The sequence below is a fragment of the Pholis gunnellus genome, assembly GCF_910591455.1.
Source record: "Pholis gunnellus genome assembly, chromosome: 2".
Lineage (NCBI taxonomy): Eukaryota > Metazoa > Chordata > Actinopteri > Perciformes > Pholidae > Pholis > Pholis gunnellus.
The window spans coordinates 4,462,038-4,483,029 of NC_136536.1; the positions used below are offsets into that span (position 1 = coordinate 4,462,038).

General features: G+C 43.8%; 3 protein-coding genes across 3 annotated transcripts; 2 read left to right on the plus strand and 1 right to left on the minus strand.

Annotated features, from left to right (window-relative positions):
• Positions 1-1,632: 1,632 nt before the first annotated feature.
• Positions 1,633-5,431, plus strand: ptpdc1b (protein tyrosine phosphatase domain containing 1b; the record flags this gene model as incomplete). The annotated part of the gene is made up of 9 exons (XM_079181909.1): positions 1,633-1,678; positions 2,133-2,298; positions 2,398-2,478; positions 2,576-2,694; positions 2,772-2,909; positions 2,996-4,002; positions 4,753-4,926; positions 5,033-5,143; positions 5,251-5,431. The coding sequence occupies 9 exons, from the start codon at positions 1,633-1,635 to the stop codon at positions 5,371-5,373; spliced, it is 1,965 nt and encodes a 654-aa protein (XP_079038035.1). The 3' UTR covers positions 5,374-5,431.
• Positions 5,432-5,452: 21 nt separating this feature from the next.
• fbxw12 (F-box and WD repeat domain containing 12) lies at positions 5,453-10,350 on the minus strand. Its single transcript, XM_079181937.1, has 10 exons — positions 10,198-10,350; positions 10,067-10,104; positions 9,606-9,772; positions 9,390-9,514; positions 7,763-7,969; positions 7,511-7,675; positions 7,166-7,376; positions 6,342-6,523; positions 6,098-6,228; positions 5,453-5,998 (listed from the first exon to the last, which is right to left on the minus strand). Exons 1-10 carry the CDS (start codon positions 10,294-10,296, stop codon positions 5,899-5,901), a joined length of 1,425 nt encoding a protein of 474 aa, XP_079038063.1. The 5' UTR covers positions 10,297-10,350; the 3' UTR covers positions 5,453-5,898.
• Positions 10,351-11,083: 733 nt separating this feature from the next.
• wnt7ab (wingless-type MMTV integration site family, member 7Ab) lies at positions 11,084-20,156 on the plus strand. The gene is made up of 4 exons (XM_079183190.1): positions 11,084-11,443; positions 12,060-12,286; positions 14,871-15,142; positions 17,415-20,156. Exons 1-4 carry the CDS (start codon positions 11,373-11,375, stop codon positions 17,895-17,897), a joined length of 1,053 nt encoding a protein of 350 aa, XP_079039316.1. The 5' UTR covers positions 11,084-11,372; the 3' UTR covers positions 17,898-20,156.
• The last annotated feature ends 836 nt before the right edge of the window (positions 20,157-20,992 follow it).

Consider the following 20,992-nt stretch of genomic DNA (forward strand, 5'->3'; position numbering starts at 1 on the left):
CCTCTCTGTTACTGTTGATAGTTTAAATGACAGACTTTAAGGGAAAGTATTGGTCAAATTTAAGAATTGAATAATTCTGATCAGTAGAGACCATTTAAAGACCTTGATAGATGTGAGTATTTATATATATTACTAATAAGTTCTAAGCTGCATAATACAATTAATTTGATCAGTTCAAATTAGATAATAGGATTTAATCGAAAACACGTATTGAAAAAGGTTTAGGACCAGATCTAGTCTAGTCTAAATTCAGGTATAAATATAAATCCAGAACGCGTTTCTGTCCCTTTCTACTATGTTAATGGCAGTATTTTAGAACTGCATGGGGGTTTGTGCCTCGGAAGTCACTCCAAATCCTGAACATCATAGACTGACCTCTCACCCCTAATTTAAACCTAACCCGCTTTAGCAAGGTGCCATGTAAGCCAATCAGTTCTTATCTACGTCACTGAGGCCCCACTATTTGTAGCAGCAGAGTAAGACACTTTCAGTGTGTTAATTTCAGAAAATCCTCTGAACTCTCTTAGGACAAATATCCAAAATCTGTTTGAATTTATGCACAACATGCATATAGTTTAGACATGTGTCTAAAGGTCTTAACTAACGACAACATGTGCATTAACAGACAGAATATATTGTGCATCATTGTATCTCACACCAGTCCAGCAGAAGGCAACAGTGACGTGGCTGTAGTATGACTTTTGGGCGAGGAGTGGGTGCTCTATTTTATGCATGTAACAAGATTAGTCGTCTAATCCAGGAGGAGTCAGGATTAGCCCAAACCCCCTCACAGAGCCGCAGACTGCAGGAACCTGTTCATGGAGACAATTACAATACTTTTCAACACATTCTTGAGGTTAATTTATTCTCATGCTTGATCTGTCACCCCTTGGTGAGATAGACGGCTCTCCACAAAGGAGGGCAGACGATCCTGTGAGTGTCTTGTGTTTTGCCCCACCCCGGGCCACGCGGGGATAATCCGAGACGAATCAAATCAAGCGAGGCCACAGGATTGACTTTCCACAGAGCTGGAGACGGGACAGGACAACGTCAGAGCGGTGGAGGTTGATGACACAAATGTTGGCAACTGCAGCGGTGAAGCATTTGTGTGCGTAGATGGTGGTGACAGGCATCTCGTCTCACTCACGACAGGTAACTCAGGCTTTCTTTTGAATTCTATTATGTTGGATTTATTGTTGGATTGGTTTGTCCTTGTTAGATAATTCAAAGTTGATATATTTTGTTCATTTGTGTTGAAGAATGACAACGAACGTTGTACTGTGATGTAGACTTACCAGCTAAAAAAGAGCAATGCCTTAAAATGGATTACGTCTGCTTTACAGATGAGAGTGAATATGACTTATGATGTTGTCTTTGATCATAATTTGTATTTGAAAGTGCTTCTCTCTTCCAAAAATATTAAATCCAAAGCTCTGGTTATTCATGAAAGGCATTTTCCTGACTCTGTTAGGAAGCTGCTAACTGCATTTCATGCTTAATGTAAAGATAAACAGCAACAACTAGTTTACAGCATGCATATGACGACATGTATAATATAGTGTAACAAGGCAGATACATGTGTGTGTCCAGGCTCTGCTATGACTGTGGATGTGAGCCTAAGCGTCTGTTCATATGGCACTCCATGCAAAGACAAGAGGGGGAGCTCTGATGGAATACAGTAAGTGAGGATGGCAGTTGGGCACCAATAAAAGTTTCCTTCAATGACTAGAGGCCAATTAGGTGGTCAGCTACAACCGTAGTTTACAGTTTTTTGTATTTCACCAAGATGCTACATAAAAATGCTGCCAGAAGAGAGGCTATTTTTAATGTAATGCCCTGATGACAGACTTGCAATGCCAGGTAAGGATTAGACACCTCTTTAAGTGAGCACTAACCACAGATGCTCTTAATCATTTAGGTGTTACAGACCAACCTACATATGGTGGCGTCTCAGTGCTGCACTACTTTATAATACCCTGCTGAGAAACCACTCATCTAATAGCTTCAGTTAGATTTTGGAGGGCAAATCAAATACAATAAACGGGTCAATAAAATTACTAACGATTTTAGATGAAAGCTTTGCGTAAAATCACATTTTTTTTTCCTCTTCTTTCCCCCTGTATTAACTCCAGTCAGAGCCCCCAGGGCGAGGTACACACTGGTAGGAGAAGCTATACGTTATGTCATTCCCGGACACATGCAATGCTCAATCGGCTGTGGAGGGCAAGCCTGCAAGTATGACAACCCAGGTTACTGGAGTGATAAAGAACAGGCCATAAAAGGCCTCTACTCGTCCTGGTACACATGCTTTTTCATCTTTCGTTGTGATAGTACAACAAAACATGTCAAATGATTTCAGTATCAGTACACCCGCTGACCTCTTGTTATTGCTTTTAGGGTTTCTGATCATCTTCTCGCTATGTCCAGACCCTCAACAGAAATCATTGAGAAGTACAACATCATCGACCAATTCAGAAGGTATACGCAACTTTGCTTTTACGCAGCCACCTGACTAAGAACACACAGCGCCTGAGAATGAGAATAATCAACCGTTGATGTCTCTGTCTATGTCAAGGAATGGTATTAAAACAGTGATCAACCTACAGATACCTGGTGAACATGCCAGCTGCGGGAACCCTCTGGAGCCAGAGAGCGGCTTCTCATACCGCCCAGAGGTCTTCATGGAAAACAACAGTACGTGTATCTTTATGCAATAATCCTTGATACATGTGTATTGTTTTTTTTTAACTAAGAACATCTCACCATTTCAGTCTATTTCTACAATTTTGGCTGGAGTGACTATGGGGTGGCCAACCTCACCACGGTGCTGGACATGGTGAAGGTCATGGCCTTCGCTCTGCAGGAGGGAAAGATAGCGGTCCACTGTCACGCCGGTCTGGGCAGAACAGGTAGATTTGTGAGGGATTGTTGTTGTGGTCTGGTCTTTCAATCCGAACAACACGCAATGAAGGGTTTCCCCTTTTCTGCCCTGCAGGTGTGCTGTTAGCATGTTTCTTGGCCTATGCGACCAGGATGACTGCTAACCAGGCTATTTTGTACATTCGCGCTAAACGCTCCAACTCCATCCAGACCCGAGGTCAGCTGCGTTGTGTCAGAGATTTCGTCCAGTTCCTCGCCCCTTTGAGGAGCGTGTTCTCCAGCGCTGAGCCTCGATTCAACCCGGTCACCCTGTCCCAGTACCTGAACCGCCAGAGACACATACTGCACGGCGACGAGAGGAAGGAGCTGAGGCACCTACCAAAGATTGTCCAGCTGGTGTCCAGGCTGCTGTTGGACATTGCGGAGAACCGACAGGTGATTGAGGAAGACATTCTGCAGGCGCCCGATAGTGATGACGACGAGATGACTCAAAGCTACATTGAGAAGATGGGCCCGGAGTCATTTGCAAAGGAGCCCCGCTTACCAGGCGTGCCCACGTTGCCCAGACATTTCCACGAGCCGCCCATCTTCTACCACCGCAAAAGTCTGTGCTACAGCGAGTCAGACTTGAGACGGCTGGGCTCACAGCTCAACCTTCTCACGCAACCTCTGGGCTCCATGTCGCAGGACAATATCGAAATGCCCGAGGCCACGCACCCTGCCGCCCAGGGTCAAGGTTGGAAAAGCACCACATGCATCGTTTCACACGGCTCATCGGGGTCACTCTGGCAAATGAAGAACATAGAAAACCAGCGCGACGGGTCCATTCTGCTGAAGAAGATGCAGCAGAAATGCATCCAACGTAGCGAGTCCTTCGGAAACAATGAATCCCCCAAATACGGTGCGATGTTGTCCAGATGGAAGGCACAGCAGAGGAGGAAGTTAGAGATGAATGGGATGAAGCCTCGAGATGGCGAAGAGGAGTATTCAGAGGTGCCCTTCATCACCCTGCAGACAGAGTTGTCCCTGGACGCCAGGAGGCTCCTCGTGGCGCAGGCCATGGCAGTGGACCTTTGTCTTGATGGGGAAAAAGAGCACAAGAACAAAGTCTTGGCCTGGCAGGTAAGTGACCTATACTAGTGATGTGGCGGTATGTGTAGAAATGCGTCCAAAATTATTTAAATCCTTGAATTTGTCCATCACAAAGACTGTAATGTTATTGTGTGCACACTAGTGCAAAAGTTGCGATCCTTCCACAGACATTTTATTTTGAGTTGATTTTTTTTCCCTGCATGACAAGCAAGAAAGTGATATAGGATCATCTCCTATAATTACAAATGAATAAGGTTTACTCAAGTGTCCCATCTAGTGTATTATCTTAACAGTGAACCAATGATGGCCAGAAACAGTGTTTTGTGGAGCCCAATACAGTATGTAATGGGGTTTAGATCAGATTTCACGACATGCTTGTGAATGGTTCCTGTATCTAGAGCCATGGGAAAGTAGATTGTTCCCCAAATAATTTCATCCAACCCCCAGCTGTGTGTTGACTCTGACCTTGTGTATATTACTGATCTGAATCTGTGTACTTAAAAACGCCCCAAAGAAGCGAACTAAACAGATGAAATGCTAATATTTTGTCCTCTTTGATTTTGAAATCTGGGATGTGCTACCTTATCACATTTATTAAACTACAAAAGGAGTAAAAGTAAAGTACAACAACACACACAAATTGACTCCTGCAGATAATGTAAAAAGAATAATTCCAAAGATGCTATAAGGACAGGTATATTCTAACAGAAGGTGTCCCAATAAGTTGCCTCAGTCAAATGCAGACTGGGTCTAACAACACGACTGCCTGAATGTGTGCAGGAAGAACTGAACCAAGGCGGTGGCTGGGAAAGTCTGTGCATGGAGCGGGATCCCTTCATCCTCACCGGGCTCATGTGGGCGTGGCTGGAGCAGCTCAAAGAGCCGGTCATCTCCATCCAGGAAGCCAAAGCCCTGAAATCCGACGCTCAAACCGTCCTCGACGCTCTGGACCAGGTCAGAGCGTTCTGTGCCGATTGCAGTTTTGAAAGAAACAGCAGCGCGACGAAGAATCGCCTGGACTGTGACGCTCCGTTTAACCCTCGTGTTCATCTCTTCCCAGGCCTCTAAGCAGACATTGACGTGCATACTTGACTGTATGGCTCACATGCTGGAGATACCAGAAGAGGTGGAGAACGCTTTCCTGAATCGTACAATCAAGGCTTTCACCTGGGTGAGAAAATCAATACAGCTAATTATTAGCGATTCATCTCAACAATTAAATTCCTCGCCATTGGTTTTGTTTCAACAACTTGAGCCTTGTTGTTTGCCTTTGAGCAGGTGGAAAACAACTCGGAGGATGGAAGCAAAGTGTACGAGTCCATGACTACAGCCCTGCGGTGCGTCCTCGAGGACATGAGATGTTTGGCCATCGTCGCGGAGGAGACGCTGCCTTTAATGTAGGCACTATGTACATGTGGCGCACTGGCTGTACCTCCATGTGGAGGCATGAGAGAGGAAAAGGATGCTTTTGTGCCTTGTGACAAAATGATTTAATATGTAGTAACTTTTGCAAGATTTCCATTTTTTGTAGATGTGGGCTGTATAGAGATGTCGATTATTACATAACTCAGTATTTTCTTGCCTCAGTAGTGAGTAGAGGTAACGTATAATATATTTTGCAAACGTTACGCCTTAAGATATATATATATATCGTACCATATTATACCAACATATTCAACATACCTCAGGTTTAAAAGCGTAGTAAAAGAACATTATCCCCGCTTATATCCTTACAGACCTTTTTCACACAGCGTTTAAATTCCTTTCCCATAACATAGAGTTTCTCATCTGTAACAAGTCTTACATTCTGTTTTCTGTAAAAGTAGATAAAGCAAAGAACACCCGATTGTCTGCACACATGATGAACAGTTCATAATAAAAGCAAACGTTCCTCCTTCCAGTGGGTCGTGCAAACTACTTGTAGGCTCAGGAGGTGAAGGAATACGCCTTTAAGACGTCTTTCCCGTCTTTCCCTTCTGCTGAGGCCACAACGCTGGAGTAGTCACAGGCGACGTGAGTGAACCCTCTAGAGAACAGGGCATACAAAGTGTAAAAAAGAATTAGGAAATACCTGTATTCAGGCTGTTGCATTGACTTGGCTGATTGCTGATACGGCGAACAGTACCTGGACACAGTGTGAGAGCCTCCCAGGAGGTGGTACCGGCTCTCCAGGGTCAACCCCTGGTCCCGGTCGTTCCTCCATGTCAGCACTCGTAAGGAGAGGTCCTGAGATGCCGTCACCACGCGAAAGCTATCCTGTAAATGTGAAGACATTTTCACACAGGTGGTGTATTTTACCGTATAAAACAGATACATTCGACGGATGAAAGGATATTTCTTTTAAATTCCAAATGAGAAAAAGAACCCACCACACACATAGACGAGATAGGCATAGTGTGCTCCTTAAAGCTGGCGAGCAGGGCTCCTTTCAGAGAGTAGACCCACAGCTCCTGACCAGCGGCCATCACTAAGCAGTTGCTGTCCTTGGCCGCTAGATGGACGTGTGAGGACCGTTGGTTCAGTGTCAAGGGGAAGGACTCCACCTGCTGGACTAAGATGAGATTCAAAAATCACACCAGCACAAGACAACAACAATATTTAGGGAAAGAAAATCTACTTTTTAAACCCCTAAAATATAGATTTCAGGATATATTATGCGATATTAAGCTTGCAACCAGTTTATCTTATATATTTTCAATTCATATTTACCTGCAAGTCCCAGAATTACATTTGTTGTAATATTATTGGAGACCTTACGCACTGCAACATGAAATAAACTGGGACACATTTAGAATGTTTATGTTTACTGTGAAATGGTCTATATATTAAATAATTGTGACATCACAGCGTATGGGAATCCTGACTGCTCGTTTAAAGGTACAGCGTCTGAATACGGGATGTGTGTATTTCTCCATGGAGTGAGCTTTTCGATACTTTTACAGTATTTATATAACACTTAGACCTGCTTAATAATAAACAAAAGGCATGAAAATCTTACTTTCTTACAATGTTGAACCTTTAAATTCCACTGTAGATGTGTTAGAAAATCTAACAGTATTTGTACCAGCTGCTTAGTTAATGGTGGATTTTCCTACAATGATTCACCAACTGCAATGTTTCTAATGGCTGATATGAGATTCAGTACCACATTCAAAGCACATCAGAGTCAACCGGCACATATCTCAGTCCTCACCCTGGATCTCTGACTTGTACTTCGTCTTTTTAATGCTGACATCGAAGACAGTGAGGGCTTTGTTGTTTGGCCGCTCGTTGTGGTGGATGATGGCCAGTCTGGCAGGCTGGGTGGGTATGAAGACAGCGGCCTGGCACCCAGTGACTGGCACAGACTGGCACAGAGGGTCCTCGTCCTCAGACGGCGAGGTCAAACTCTCAGTGTAAATCACCTGCCAATAAACCAAACAACACAAATCTACAAAATGTCGTATGTTTCTTTCCGTCTGGGACATTTGCCCCGAGGTAGTGAGGTAAAAGGAAACACAAGAGGACGGGCCAGAGCAGGAAGCACACGCATAAATACCTTTGGACTTAAATCAAGATTGTCCTTGTTTCCAGCAGTGATCCATTTCTTGTCCGGTGAAACCAGTAATGTGTTGACATTAAAGCTGTCGCACACCATCACGCTGGACTTTCTAGTCAAAGCTGAGTCAGCTAGTGTGCACACAGATCCCTGGCTGGTTCCAACCTGGAGGAGAATATAATGAGCAGCACATGTTACTTTACTGGAAATAAAATGCTTTAATATTACACAGAAAATTCTGAAGTTACTTACAGTCAGAAACCAGTTGTTGTTGATGTTGTACTGAAGTAATGTACAGTGTGGAGATCCAGTAGAGAAGGAGGCCACCTCCTGGCCGGTCTGACCTCGCCAGGTCTTGATGAGGCCCGTGGAGTCGGCTGTGATCACCACTTCATGCTGTTCATCGCTCACAATCGCTGTTAAAGGACCCTGCACGGGACTGCACCACAGGAGCTCACCCTGAGAGAAACAAAGGTGCAACATGAGGTTAATGCCTCGGGGACGACATTTATTCCAGTAGCTTACTTACTTACAAGGGAGAGGAAACTATCGGGGGAAATCAGTTTGCATTGCAGTGGGATGTGACTGCAGCACATTTGTGGACTCACAGCATGTGCAAATAAAGTTGAGGTTTACATGTTTTCTTGAGCATTGTCTGTAAATACGGCACAGAAGTCATACAATCAATTTAGGAAGGATGAAAAACAAACAAAATCAAAAACTTACAAACACAAACTTGGATGAAGTAGATACATTTTAAATCAAACTCTGTGCTTCCAAACAAGCATTGATACTTAAAGCAACAGTGTGTAGAATTTAAGGAGATTTCGGTAACCATTGTAGCATCGAAGTGGAATTAGCAAGCTAGCTAGCTAACTAGCTAGCCGCTGAATCAGTACACAACTTAATGCTTCATCCACGCACTCTTGTCACAGCGTAGGAAAGCACATTGCTATTGCCCAACGAGTGACCACTTTGTAGAATGAAAGCTTGGTCGAATAAGTAGCTAGCTAATTAGCCAGCCGATAACTGAGAGAAATTAACATCTTTATCCACACCAAAGACTCTAATCAGTCAATCCTCTTGTCACAACGCAGGAAAGCTATTGCTAGATATTCTGCCAATCGCAGCACAGTAGTACTAGCCAATCACAGCACAGTTGGACGTGACTGGGCAGAACACTCCTAGGGAAAAAATAGCCCAGCGGGTCCTCTTGACGGAGCTTGCATTCTCTATAATGGCCAGCAGGGGGCGACTCTTCCAGTTGCAAAAGATGTTGGATTCTATAGAAGTCTATGAGAAAATGACTACTTCTCTCTTGATTTATTCCCTCAGTAAACATTGTAAATATGAATTTATGGTCAAAATGCTAGTTTCAAGTCTTCTTCAATACAGCATGATGTTCATTTAGTGAATGATGGTCCATTTAGAGTCAAATAGATCATAAAGCAGGGGATGCTTTAGGGCGGGCTTACTGTGATTGACAGGTCGCTGCCGTTACCAGAGCCATAAACGGCGTTACTACATCACTCCTTTGCATTACAAATATGGTAACTTCTTAATTGGTTGCAAAAAGCCAAGATGGCAACGGCCAAATCGCCAAACTCAAGGCTTCAAAACGTCAGTCCACAAACCAATGAATGACTTCCACTTCTTATATACAGTCTATGCCTTCAATAGGGCCATTCGCATTTTCCTTTTTTTTTTATATTTTCGCTTTGGCCACCAAAGTTCTCCTTCACGCTTTGCACACGAGAAAAATCTCAGTTGGTTGCAATCTGCAAACCCACCGCTAGATGGCGCCACATCCTACACACTGCACCTTTAACATGATTGCACTGAGAATGCACGATGATATGCTGAAGGTGTTGGCACTTGCATTTTGGATGTTCCATGCTCGGACTGTGCCATCGGTAGACGCGCTGCACACTGTGGAGCTGCTGTTCCAGATGTCAGGATGCTGAGCTGAATTTCCCTGCAGGTATGCAAACCCTCCCACCCTGCCTGATGGACAGCATGTCAGATAGAAAAATCAGATGAGAGACTTCATGAAGTCATACAAAGGAGATTCCAGAGAGAGAGAGAGAGAGCATACCTGTGTGTCCTCGGAGGCTTTTGCAGGTGTAACCTCCTGACCTGCCTTTCGTCATCTTCGTCTCTAAGTGGCAACGTCGCAGGAAGTATCTCTTCCACGAGCGAGTCACCTGTTCACTCCCCAAGACAGCAAGGTTACAGAAACTCCAGCGCTGCAGACACATCCTCCTGAGCAGAGCACAGAAATGGATATTTAGTTTTGATATGAAAGATTATTCACAGAAGAGATGCACCAATACCGATACTGGCTCAAATAGCTGGATTGGGTATCAATGACAACAGGATAATCTGGTCTAGGATACTCACAATTCAGTATATTTATATCTACTTGCATCAGTGAGCCATTGTAAACCCCTTTAGCAATGACTTAACAGAGATTTATTTAAATGAAAATGTTGGATATTGCCACTTTAACCAAGTTTAAATTCATAAGACAGAGATGGAAGTATAGACAAGTCTCACCTCCACAGCCAAGGAGTCTCTGCAGCTTCATTCCACTCCTGAAAACACATCATTATAATCAGACAGAAAGTTCTTAATGAGTTAGCTCTTATTGCACGTGAGCTACTTCCGCAAGTGTTGACACTCCTCACCTGACACACGGCGGAGGCACGGATCAAATCCTCCTCAGTCAGGAAAGTAAAAATATGAATGAGGCAATCACCGATCAAGTGCGGGTGATGAAGATCCATACTAACATCGACAATGTTGCGCCCCCTCAACAACAATTTACCGTCACAGTGACAGCGAACAGGTCCAAACTACGGAAAGCATACAGGGACAAGGACATTTGTTTTGCCTTTCTTTCAGGTTGCAATGTCTTCACTCCGACACTAGGTGTCGCCATTGTAAAAGGCAGGTGATCCGGAGGCATGTCCGGGACAGAGACGCACAACAGGTAGCGCTCACAGGGTATTCAACTGAGAAGTGGATGAATTCTACTTTTAAATATGAAAAAAACTGAACTAAAAAAAAGGTATTAAATATCTTAAACGTGTGACTTAACCACCTGTTACCTGGGAGAAAAGAAAATATCATTCACTCTATTATGAGGCAGCCTGAATATGAATCTAATTAAAAACAAGTCAGTGCCCTTTATTTAAAAAATGTTTTATCTCCATGTTCCTTTGTGTGGAAAAAATACGAGTAAATCAAGTGAAGCCAAACTGATAACATCTGGGTAAAATATAAGCTTATGGTCACATTGGGATGAGTCCTGACCCACTTAATAACCAAATAACAAGCCATCCCAATCAGTCAAGGTGAATTCACAGCACAAGAGAGAGTGTGTGTGTGCGTGTGTGTCTTTGGGTGTGTGTGTGCCTGCGTGTGTCTATATTTGTGTGTGTATGTGTGTGCTGAGATTCAGCCCTGGCGGGATTCTTCAGCAGGGCCTCATGTCTCCTGTGAACACGCCCCAGATAGATGAGCCAGATATATAGCCAAGACCTGCGGGTAGCAGAGGAACTGTGAGAAAGACATAATCGTACTTGCTCACCCCAAGGGTTACCTGTGACACCCTCGCAATGACAAGAAGGCCCAGCGAAAGGGGGCCACGTACAGGGAGTTTGGATACTAACCTAACCGGCAATTTGTAAAAAAGAAAAAAGGTTTTTTCTCTCCTGAGCGCGTACTATTTTTTTGATGCTCTTCGTCATTTTGGAGTTCCTTTGGAGTTACCTGTGGGCTGTGATCGATCGGAGAATAAGCGAACCGAGTTATTCATCAGCTCTGCAGATCGTTGCATGAAACTGAGAGCGGGGCCGCAATGAGTCGGAGAACACGACGCTGGATTCTAAGAGTTTTACTTTGTCTGGGAATTGTTTATTTGAAAATTGGGTGAGCTGCGCTTATTTGACTTTTCTTAGGTTTGTTGTAGGTTATTCTCGAACACAAAGGACTTTTAGCGACTGACGGATGGTGTTGAGACTTTATCTGTGAGCACCTTGTGTTCCATGTTTGTGGTGATTTTATGAATAAATAATATAACATTAGGGAAAGAGCGTAAATGTATCTAAAGTAGACTCGTGGCAACTCTTCATTATTACCATTCATGCCATTTTTATCATTATAGCTTTACATTATTGTAAAACGCACACTGGTATAATAATTAAAAGTTTTTACAACTTTATTTAACTTAAATAATTAGTCTAGTTGTGCCCCGTAGACCAAATATCTCTTCTAAAGTGGAACAGATAAGTGTGTTGATCATTTACCGTTAATATGCATTATAATAGAGTTAATTTATTTTCCACAGGAATACATTTCATGTTGGTTTATGACCATCAGCTATGCTGCTAGTTAATAAAGAAACTAGTGGAAACAGATATTTAATAAAAGGTTATTCAAACACTTTAGGGATGAAAAAAAACCCGACTCAAACTAACAAACCAAAAATATAAGAATGGGGCGGAAGAAGAAGTTGTTCTCAGTCATATCCATCTTCCATTCACAGTGGCTTCTCGTCGGTGGTGGCCCTAGGTGCGAGCATAATCTGTAACAAGATCCCCGGTTTGGCCCCCAGACAGCGGATAATCTGCCAGAGTCGCCCCGATGCCATTATCGTCATCGGAGAGGGAGCCCAAATGGGCATCAACGAGTGTCAGTTTCAGTTCAAAAACGGGCGCTGGAACTGCTCTGCGCTCGGAGAGAGAACAGTCTTCGGCAAAGAGTTGAAAGTGGGTATGTTGCTGTCTGTTAACGTTTGTTCACGGTTTGAAACCTCCCCCCCCCCAGCAGTTTACACAGTTTATCAAACACCTTGCACTTCAATGCGTAATGTGTGCGCATTGTGCGTAAAATGCGCACCCGGTCTTTATCTCTGGCTCTTTTATGATTTTCCTTTAAAATAGTTAATATTCACAAATAATTACAAGATGCAGGCCTATATCAATGAGTAAAATTATGACCTGATGCCTTGTAAAGATAAAAAAAATGGCATTGACGTGCATCCTTTCCCACATGTCTCACAAAATATAATCTAATTGCAGATACTCTTAATCTCTAGTCAAAACCTGCACCAGACAACACCAATTTATTCTGCATATTAAATGATCATCTGCCCTGCGTTATTGCATCCATAGCACAAGGAGTCAGTGTCATTTACATCAGGCCTAGTTTTTGCTCCAACCTCTTCATTGAGTGGGACTTTTCTGTAAAAGCTGTCTGCAGCCAGCACTGTAACAAAGCTCTCGTGAATGTTGGCAGCCTTTTCTTTTCAGCCCGGCAGAGTCTCCGGAGACACTTTTTCACTGGTCTTTATCCCGTCCAGTGATGGGTGCTGTGGCTCTCACTGTTAGGACGTAGATCTTACCACGGGTATAAGTTACAGCGGGGCAAAGCCGAGAGGAAAGCAAGACCAGAACGTATTAAATTAGAGAAACAAATTAGTTCAAATCGGTGTTCCTGAGACGAAATTCTGCGACAAAGAGTGGATGAATCTCAGTGGATGCTTAAATTATGGCTGGAGTTTTGTGGCTCATCTGTTGGCTACTTTGAACTGCAAAGTGGATAAAAGATATTGATCACAGGAGCACCTCCTTTTAATGAAGTATAATGATATTTTGAGTAATGATGCCTTTACGGCGACAGTGGAGCTTGATCACCACAGAAGATGCTCTGTAAAAACCACTCACATTTAAATAATTAAAATATATTTGAGTTCTGCCAGAACTATTTATGTTCAACAAAGAATCCAAACACCCTTTTACACAATGGTCAGTAGCTTGGACCAGCTGTTTGAGAGAAAGGATTATCTCTCGTGGTGTTTGACAATCTGTTCCTTTATGAATGAGTGGTTGGAGCTCATCAACAGCCCGGGTTTGTGTTTCCAAGACAGGAGTTTAAGTTCTACGGCGTGGACAGCCGTACCAAATAGATTAGTTTCACCGATCAGATTAGCGTCGAAGGCCAGTGGTTGTAAATGAATGCCATTGTTGATGCCCAGGCTGAGTGGAGCTGCGCAGCTCGCAATTGTTCTTAAAGCGAAGGAGGAGTGACCCGGGAACTGACATAATCCTCACGGGTGATGCAAGGTGCATCAGCTTTGAGCCATTTTAGGCCTCAGCTGTGTTTGCACTCGAACTTTGTAGTTACACTAAGCTGTGCGAGGTTATGGGTGCATATACAGAGGCTGAGAGAGGGATGAAAGAGAAACAAACATGGCAGAAAGAACAGCGAACTGGCACATCTAGTTCAGCTTAACCGGGCTTTTTTCCGTCCTCTCTCGTTTTAATATGTTCCACCTCTCATTACAAGGTGAGGAGGAATTCATACCATCCCTTGTGCGGTGAACTCATGCACTCAGAAGTGCAGGGGAAAAATTAACAACGGTGCAGTCAGAACTGACAGACACACCTTCTTTTTTGGCTCGGTGCCCATCAAGTCTATAAAAACGTCCACATAATTGATGCCTCAATATGAGTTTCTTTTTTTTTCAATGGCAAGGGCACACATCCAAGATGTTTATCAAAAACATGGCGGCTCTACATAGTGAACCGGGTGGCAGGAGGAAGCACAGAGTAGGTATGATGTTTGTTTTGAACAAAGACACGAGGAGTTTGTGTACACATAGGTATGCTGCGTGTTATAACCAGGAGTTTCCTGTTGGAAATTAGAATATGCTACTTGTTGATCATGGATATGAATAACACATTATGGGCTGTTTCACATTGGCTCAGAAGGGGAGTATATATTGCATTGTTAGCATTATAAAAAGCTCTGAATATCACGATTGTGTTTTTTCCTCGGCTCCTTATTTGACTGGAGATCTTTGCTGCAGGATCTGTCTGTATGAGTCCTGTCAGATTAGCCTTTAGTTATTTGCCGATATTTCCCTGAGCGTGTAAATGATTTGTTAGCTGGACTTGGTCGAGATAACAGTCAGGGGGAAGATTCTGATGTCAGTGCCTTATGAGTTTACACAGAATGGGACAGTTTCTGAGCGGATCAATAGCCCTTCCTTGTCGACAGCCCTCTTATTCATACCGCTTTGTTGACTATACCACCCGGCGGCCATTTTGGTTCATGGGCAGGACAGTTTCCAGGTCAGGTTTCAAAACACTGCAGCCCTTGAGTGAATATGTCAGCCAGACTGTGATATAAGCACACAAACTGTTAATAATTAATCTTCAAAATCCCCTCACGTACTTATTGCATTTCCCTTAAACTGGAGGAGAAACACCATGACATTCTCTATTTAAAAAAAAAACAAATCTCCTGCAACATTTTATTCATCCCCCTCTTTTTTTCCTCTGCCCCGCTATAGGTAGCAAGGAGGCTGCGTTCACCTACGCCCTCATCGCAGCCGGGGTGGCCCACGCCATCACAGCGGCCTGCACGCAGGGTAACCTGAGCGACTGTAGCTGTGATAAGGAGAAGCAGGGCTTCTACAGCAAGGACCAAGGCTGGAAGTGGGGAGGCTGCTCGGCCGACATCAGCTACGGCCTGGGCTTCTCCAAAGTCTTCATCGACGCCCGGGAGGTCAAACAGAACGCGAGGACGCTCATGAACCTCCATAATAACGAGGTGGGACGCAAGGTAAGTGATTAGCATTAGGGTTACGTCTCTTCGGTCGGCACAGCGACTTTATCGGATCACAGAATTTGATCCCATCAAAGCACAAAGAATATAAAGCAAAGACTAAAAAGTGAACTAAACTAAACTAGTTTAAGCCTGAACTCAGTAACTACTAAAGGTCTTTGCCGCGATGTGGAGTCGATTACCGGGTATTGACTATAACCGTGATATTTAAAAAACAAAATATTGATATACTAATAATAAACATATGATATCATGTAAATGTACCAGGGCTTCTTGAATCATTTCCGTCTCTTTCCTTTCTCATTTTTATTTAGAGTTATGATCACAAACTCTCTCTCTATCTCCTGTATTATGACTGTACTTCATTAGACAAAAAAAAGAGACAAAATCCACAATAAACAAAGTTAAAGATGAGTTTGACTGATAGCAGTAAAAACATCCCCTAGATATCGTGATAAAATCACCATTGCGAACTCTCTTGGCCATGCTAATCGCGGAGTGATAATCTGATATCGTGACAGCGCTATAGTGTGGGTGAACCTTTGCCAAAGATCTGGGCAGCGGGGCCAAGACTGAACAAGCAGTGGAATAAAAGGCTGCTTTTAAGAGAAGAGCTGTCTTAAGTGGCAGGGTTTGATTACAACCCAGATCTATGCACTGAAAAACAGATTGACACTGTACAAAAAGGCATTAGCTGGGACGGTACACTGTTACCTTTCATGGCAACCCCCACCTACAATCAGGTGCAGTGTGTTTGTACATGCACCACGGGGGGGGTTTACTGTTTGGTTAGTGCAGTTACATGCACTCTATCTGCATGCCACATTGTTTATTCAGTCATTGGATCTTCATCAGTGAAAATCAATTTTAATATACCTTGCAAATTGGCCGTGCTCACTGTCGGACCCCACTGCAAAGGGGCCTTATGAAAACGGAGCGAGAGGCAACAACAACAACGACGTCATAAGGACGGTTTTCATGATGTGTGGAGCCCCTCGTTTGATGGCTTTTCTGCATGCATGGCTGCAGAGTGACAAAGAGACTCCAGTAAGTCTAGAGGTTAGGGATTGAGTGGAATAATGTGTCAAACAGTCAAAGTGAGGTTGGTGTTTGTGAAGAATAGAGAAGCAGCTTTGCCCAGGTTTACTCATATCCCCCTCTCTCTCTCTCTCTGTCTCACTGGGCCAAATAGCCTGATTCACACAACCAACACGTCCATCCCCACGCCGGCTGAAAAGCCTCCCTCCGCATAGACCATCTCCTACGTGCGTCTCAGCACCATGAATTCCAATTGGCTTATCTGGACAGCTAAATTGCCTCCCAGGGGGGAAAAAAAGACTGTACTGGTGGATTCACAACTTTGCTACTTCTTCTTTTCTGCTAATAAAAAGGCCTCTCTGTTGTTTGTTAGTCGTCGCCCCCCCCTCCTTTATTTATGCTAATCAAAAGCGGTGACACCGAGCAGGAGCGCCGCTCACAGCTCCCCGGGTCGAAGACGTCCAGACAAAGGCTGTCACAAGTGTTGGTCACAGAACAACTGATGGATTAGCGAGTTGAAGCCCAGGGTTTTATGAAGCGGTTTGCTCAAGAGAAACCTTGTTTTTCTTGGTTCTTGTTCACACGTCTGTGTTTTACAGTGTACTTGCCAAGTACACAGACGCATAAATGTCTCGTCAACGGCTTCGGGAGACCATATCGCATACAGAACTCCGGAGCATTTTTAACAAAAGGAAATTGCAATTGACCTTGTTGCTAAAGGAAATTCCAGTTTCAGTCAATGGCACTTCTCATTGTCATCAGCTCAGGGTTTAGCAGTAATCCTAGTCACTCGGCGCCTTGTACAGTCACTCTTGACATTTGTGTGTTGTGTGTGGTAACTACACACACAGAGCCTGAAATCTGATACATTATTTTGGCTTCTGTGTGTACGGTATCACACAGCTATGCGGCGGGGCCGTATTTAATCCCCAACCACGGTGTATTTGTCAGTCACGTTGTTATTACGTTGCACATTTGTCTCGAGGTGCAGGAGTTGAAATGCAAATTGGCAGTTTGAAATCCACCGGGGGTTCCAAAATATTCATTGAAATATAACGCAATTTGTTTAGCAGGTAAAATCATTATTATAGTAAACTGCATGGTAATTGGTTTTAATAATCCAGTACGGCTGTTATTAATCTATCACCAGAGTGTATTTATCACTCATCATTGGAGTGTTTTCACAGTTGCCGGTTGTTACTACATTACTAAGTTGTTTTTCTGTGTCTAGATCCTGGAGAAGAGCATGCGACTGGAATGCAAGTGTCACGGCGTCTCGGGCTCCTGCACCACCAAAACCTGCTGGACTACACTTCCCAAGTTCCGCGAGCTCGGCTACATTCTCAAGGAGAAGTATGCCCACGCCGTGCACGTGGAGCCAATCAAAGCCAGCCGCAACAAGCGCCCTAAATTCCTCAAGATCAAGAAGCCTTACTCTTACCGCAAGCCCATGGACACGGACCTGGTGTACATAGACAAGTCGCCCAACTACTGCGAGGCGGACCTCGTGACGGGGAGCTTGGGGACGCAGGGCAGGGTGTGCAACAAGACGATGATGCAGCACATCAGCGGCTGCGACTTGATGTGCTGCGGCCGCGGGTACAACACGCACCAGTACTCCCGCGTCTGGCAGTGCAACTGCAAGTTCCTGTGGTGCTGCTATGTCAAGTGCAACACCTGCAGCGAGAGGACAGAGGTGTACACATGCAAGTGAGAGTATTTATTGGATGGTGTGTGTGTGTGTGTGTGTGTGTGTGATGAGACGTGTGTGAGTTATTGTCTTTTGTGTGTTCACGGACAAACTGGAACTGTTGAACTTTTGCATGAAGGCTGTTCTCGCAGTCTTTTCATACATGAGGAGGAACTCCTGTGCCGTGCATACAGGAAGCTGAAGACGGGGCGTCGTGATTCTTTTGCACACAAAGCTCCTCACCCCTCTTCTTGGACTGACTGATGTCGAAAAAGTGACACAGTTTAGAGAAAAAACTGTACCCTGGCACATGGGATGGGGTGCCAAACATCAAAAATAATGTAAGCTATATGGACATTTAGGAAATGGACTTTGCCAATGCAAATGAATTGAGGTGGATGTGATCGCTGGGCAGGACACTCTGCTGTTCTCGCTCTGTGCTCAGATGAAATGACACTTGGCCATTTGGAATATTTAACATACTGTATGTAGAGAATGAAAATAATTAATATTAATTTATTCTATAAAAAAAAAAAAACTACTGATTTTGTCCATTATGGATAACTAAATGTTGGGTTTTAGTTTATTAAGGCGATAAAAACCTGTCCACACTCTTGTTAACACACTGGATTTGAATTTGCCTGGAATAATAACGTGTTTTAGAATAATGTTGCTCCAGATGAAACTGCTGTAGGCCGCTCACATTGACCTCCTGACCCTCTCATGAGTTTGTCTTCCCCTCTGTTTGCTGCTAGTCTGGAGAATCCCACTTGTTGAGGTCAAAGGCTGTACGCTCTACTGACTGCCTTCAGTGGCATCGCCTACGTCAAGCTGATTTAGCTCATCAAGACTTATTCGCTGATCAAAAACACAGGCACATTTTCCACTTCCATTTTGGTAAATATTGGTTCAGAGAGTATATTTTGTAAAAGCCTATTTTTATATGAATGTCTTATTTATATCTTTTGCATATTCAATGTCAAGTTCTGAGACCTGTTTTTAAATCCCTGTGGAAAAAAAAAGCTGATATATGTAAGTTGGCCCCTGCTGTCACTGCCATAGTTGTATATTGTAAGTGATAGAAACTGTTCATTTGTGTCTGTGTTCAAACATCTGTGTTTACTGCATTTCATGACTACTACTGATGGAATACAGGAGCAGAATAACACTAACAAGACGTGATTCCCATTATTGCTTCCTCCTCAGACATGCAAGTCTCACTGTGATCGTGCCAGAGAGAAAAAGACCAATGGATGGTTTAGTTTTGCACGGATAGAACAGTTGTGATGTGCTGTAAATGGCGAGATAGAAATGGCGATTGAAATTGAGCAAAAGGAATATCGACTTTTAACATTTTCTTGCCATAAAACAGTCAAGCCGTGGAGTTATCGAACTTTTGTGACAATACATTTCCGCACTTGCTCATTCTATAGGAATTAATTAACCGTTAACGGATTAATTACTTACACTTTCAAACGAACATAAGTGTAAATCTTTTATAAATGGCAGCCACAGAGTGGTTTACATCATCATCAGACAATCATATGACAATATCATACGGTCACCATGGAAATAAATCTGCTCTCAAAGTGCTTATCCTACAAGTACAATGTGTGCAACACTGGGCCGCAGAGAGAGAGAGATGTCCTTTCAGGGGAGAAAGTTATTCAGGCTTAATTGAGGGCCCATCTTGCAGACTGGGAAGCAGTTGAACGTGTCAGAGGAGAAAAGCGTTTGTGCCCTAATGGTAGGGCACCGGAGTAATTGATGAGACCGGTCGGTGCAGACTGTCACGGAGATGACTTGCTCAGTCGTGGGAGTGGGAGCCTGTCAGGTGATAGATGACTCGCACATCTGCTTCATTCACTCCTGGGCCACTAGTTGCTACAACAACTCCAGCGCGGCCGAGAAAATGCAGGGCAGTCTCCAAGAGAGGCCGGCCGACGTGTCAGGGAAATGTTAACGACGCTAAAGCCCACAGTCGTTACAGATTCCACTCTCATCGGGCCTGGAAGTGGAGCGGGGGGAGACGGGCCTGAGGTGTTGACGGAAAACCTGCTTCCAATAATCTCCTGGGATTGACAAATGCAGCCCATAAAGTTTTCACCTGTGCTGTATTTTAGAACATTCCCACGTGGTCTGTTTTTTGTTTTTTCTTGTTAAAAAAAACTCCTTTTTTCCCCCCAGTAAAAGCAGAGACACATGAGATTTCAGGTTTCATTTACAGTAGATTAGCCGTATCACGTGTCATTGGCAGTGATAATCGGCCCAGAATGAATAGAAAAAAAGGGCGTGAGGGGGGATAATGACAAGAGGCTCGTCTCTGTCCGACAAAAGCTTTCAGCTTTCATAATATTGATACAAAAGACTCGCGCATATGAAAAGGCAGCTGCTCCAAAAGATCTGGTTAAACCTAAACTAGGGTTTTGTGTGAGAGACGCACACCACATTATCTCACCAACAAAACACTCACACCTCAGAGTCCTTTATATGTGTCACTTATTTACTTCCACTGGCGGCGATCTAACTTCTGAATGACACGGTTTGTGTGGACACTTTTAAATGTGGTGCTCTAAAGGTTACAAAGTGCCCTTAAAGTTTCCACTAGTCAATCAGATTAATCAGAAGGATTTACCATGAAACCTCGGGTGCTAATATTTACAGCACAACATGTCTCTCCTTTTTTTTTTTTAAACAAACAATGTAGTTCAGCTTCTGTTCCAGGTAATCCACCTGCAGTGTTTTCCAGTCAGGTGCAAAAACCACCACCACACAGAGGCCGCAGTCACTTCATCCCTATTGAGTCACAAGCACAAAGTACCACCTTCTTTGATATCGCAGCCTGTGTCAGACACCCGTCAGGATCACTGAAATGCTAATTATACTCTTAGCCGTGTTTCTCCATAAACAGGACCGGGCCCATGCCAAGATGTTCAGGGGGTGTAATATCCGTGTTGCTGTGAAGTGGGGTTGCATTCCCCTTTGGAGTTTTGTTTATAAGAACACACAAACAGAGAGAGAGAGAGAGAGACACACACACACACACACACACACACACACACACACCACCTGCAGTAGTTGGAAATTGGTGGTAGCAGTAGATTTATGGTTGGTAGTCT

Bases quoted from the DNA above. Each gene is read 5' to 3' on its own strand.
- fbxw12 (XM_079181937.1), bottom strand. From the start codon at position 10,296: ATGGATCTTCATCACCCGCACTTGATCGGTGATTGCCTCATTCATATT. The intron at 6,229-6,341 runs GTGGGTTCTTTT...TCACATTTACAG, and splicing joins CTATCTCGTCTATGTGTGTG to GATAGCTTTCGCGTGGTGAC. The intron at 5,999-6,097 runs GTACTGTTCGCC...CCTGTTCTCTAG, and splicing joins GGCTCTCACACTGTGTCCAG to AGGGTTCACTCACGTCGCCT.
- wnt7ab (XM_079183190.1), top strand. From the start codon at position 11,373: ATGAGTCGGAGAACACGACGCTGGATTCTAAGAGTTTTACTTTGTCTG. The intron at 11,444-12,059 runs GTGAGCTGCGCT...TTCCATTCACAG, and splicing joins ATTGTTTATTTGAAAATTGG to TGGCTTCTCGTCGGTGGTGG. The intron at 12,287-14,870 runs GTATGTTGCTGT...GCCCCGCTATAG, and splicing joins CGGCAAAGAGTTGAAAGTGG to GTAGCAAGGAGGCTGCGTTC.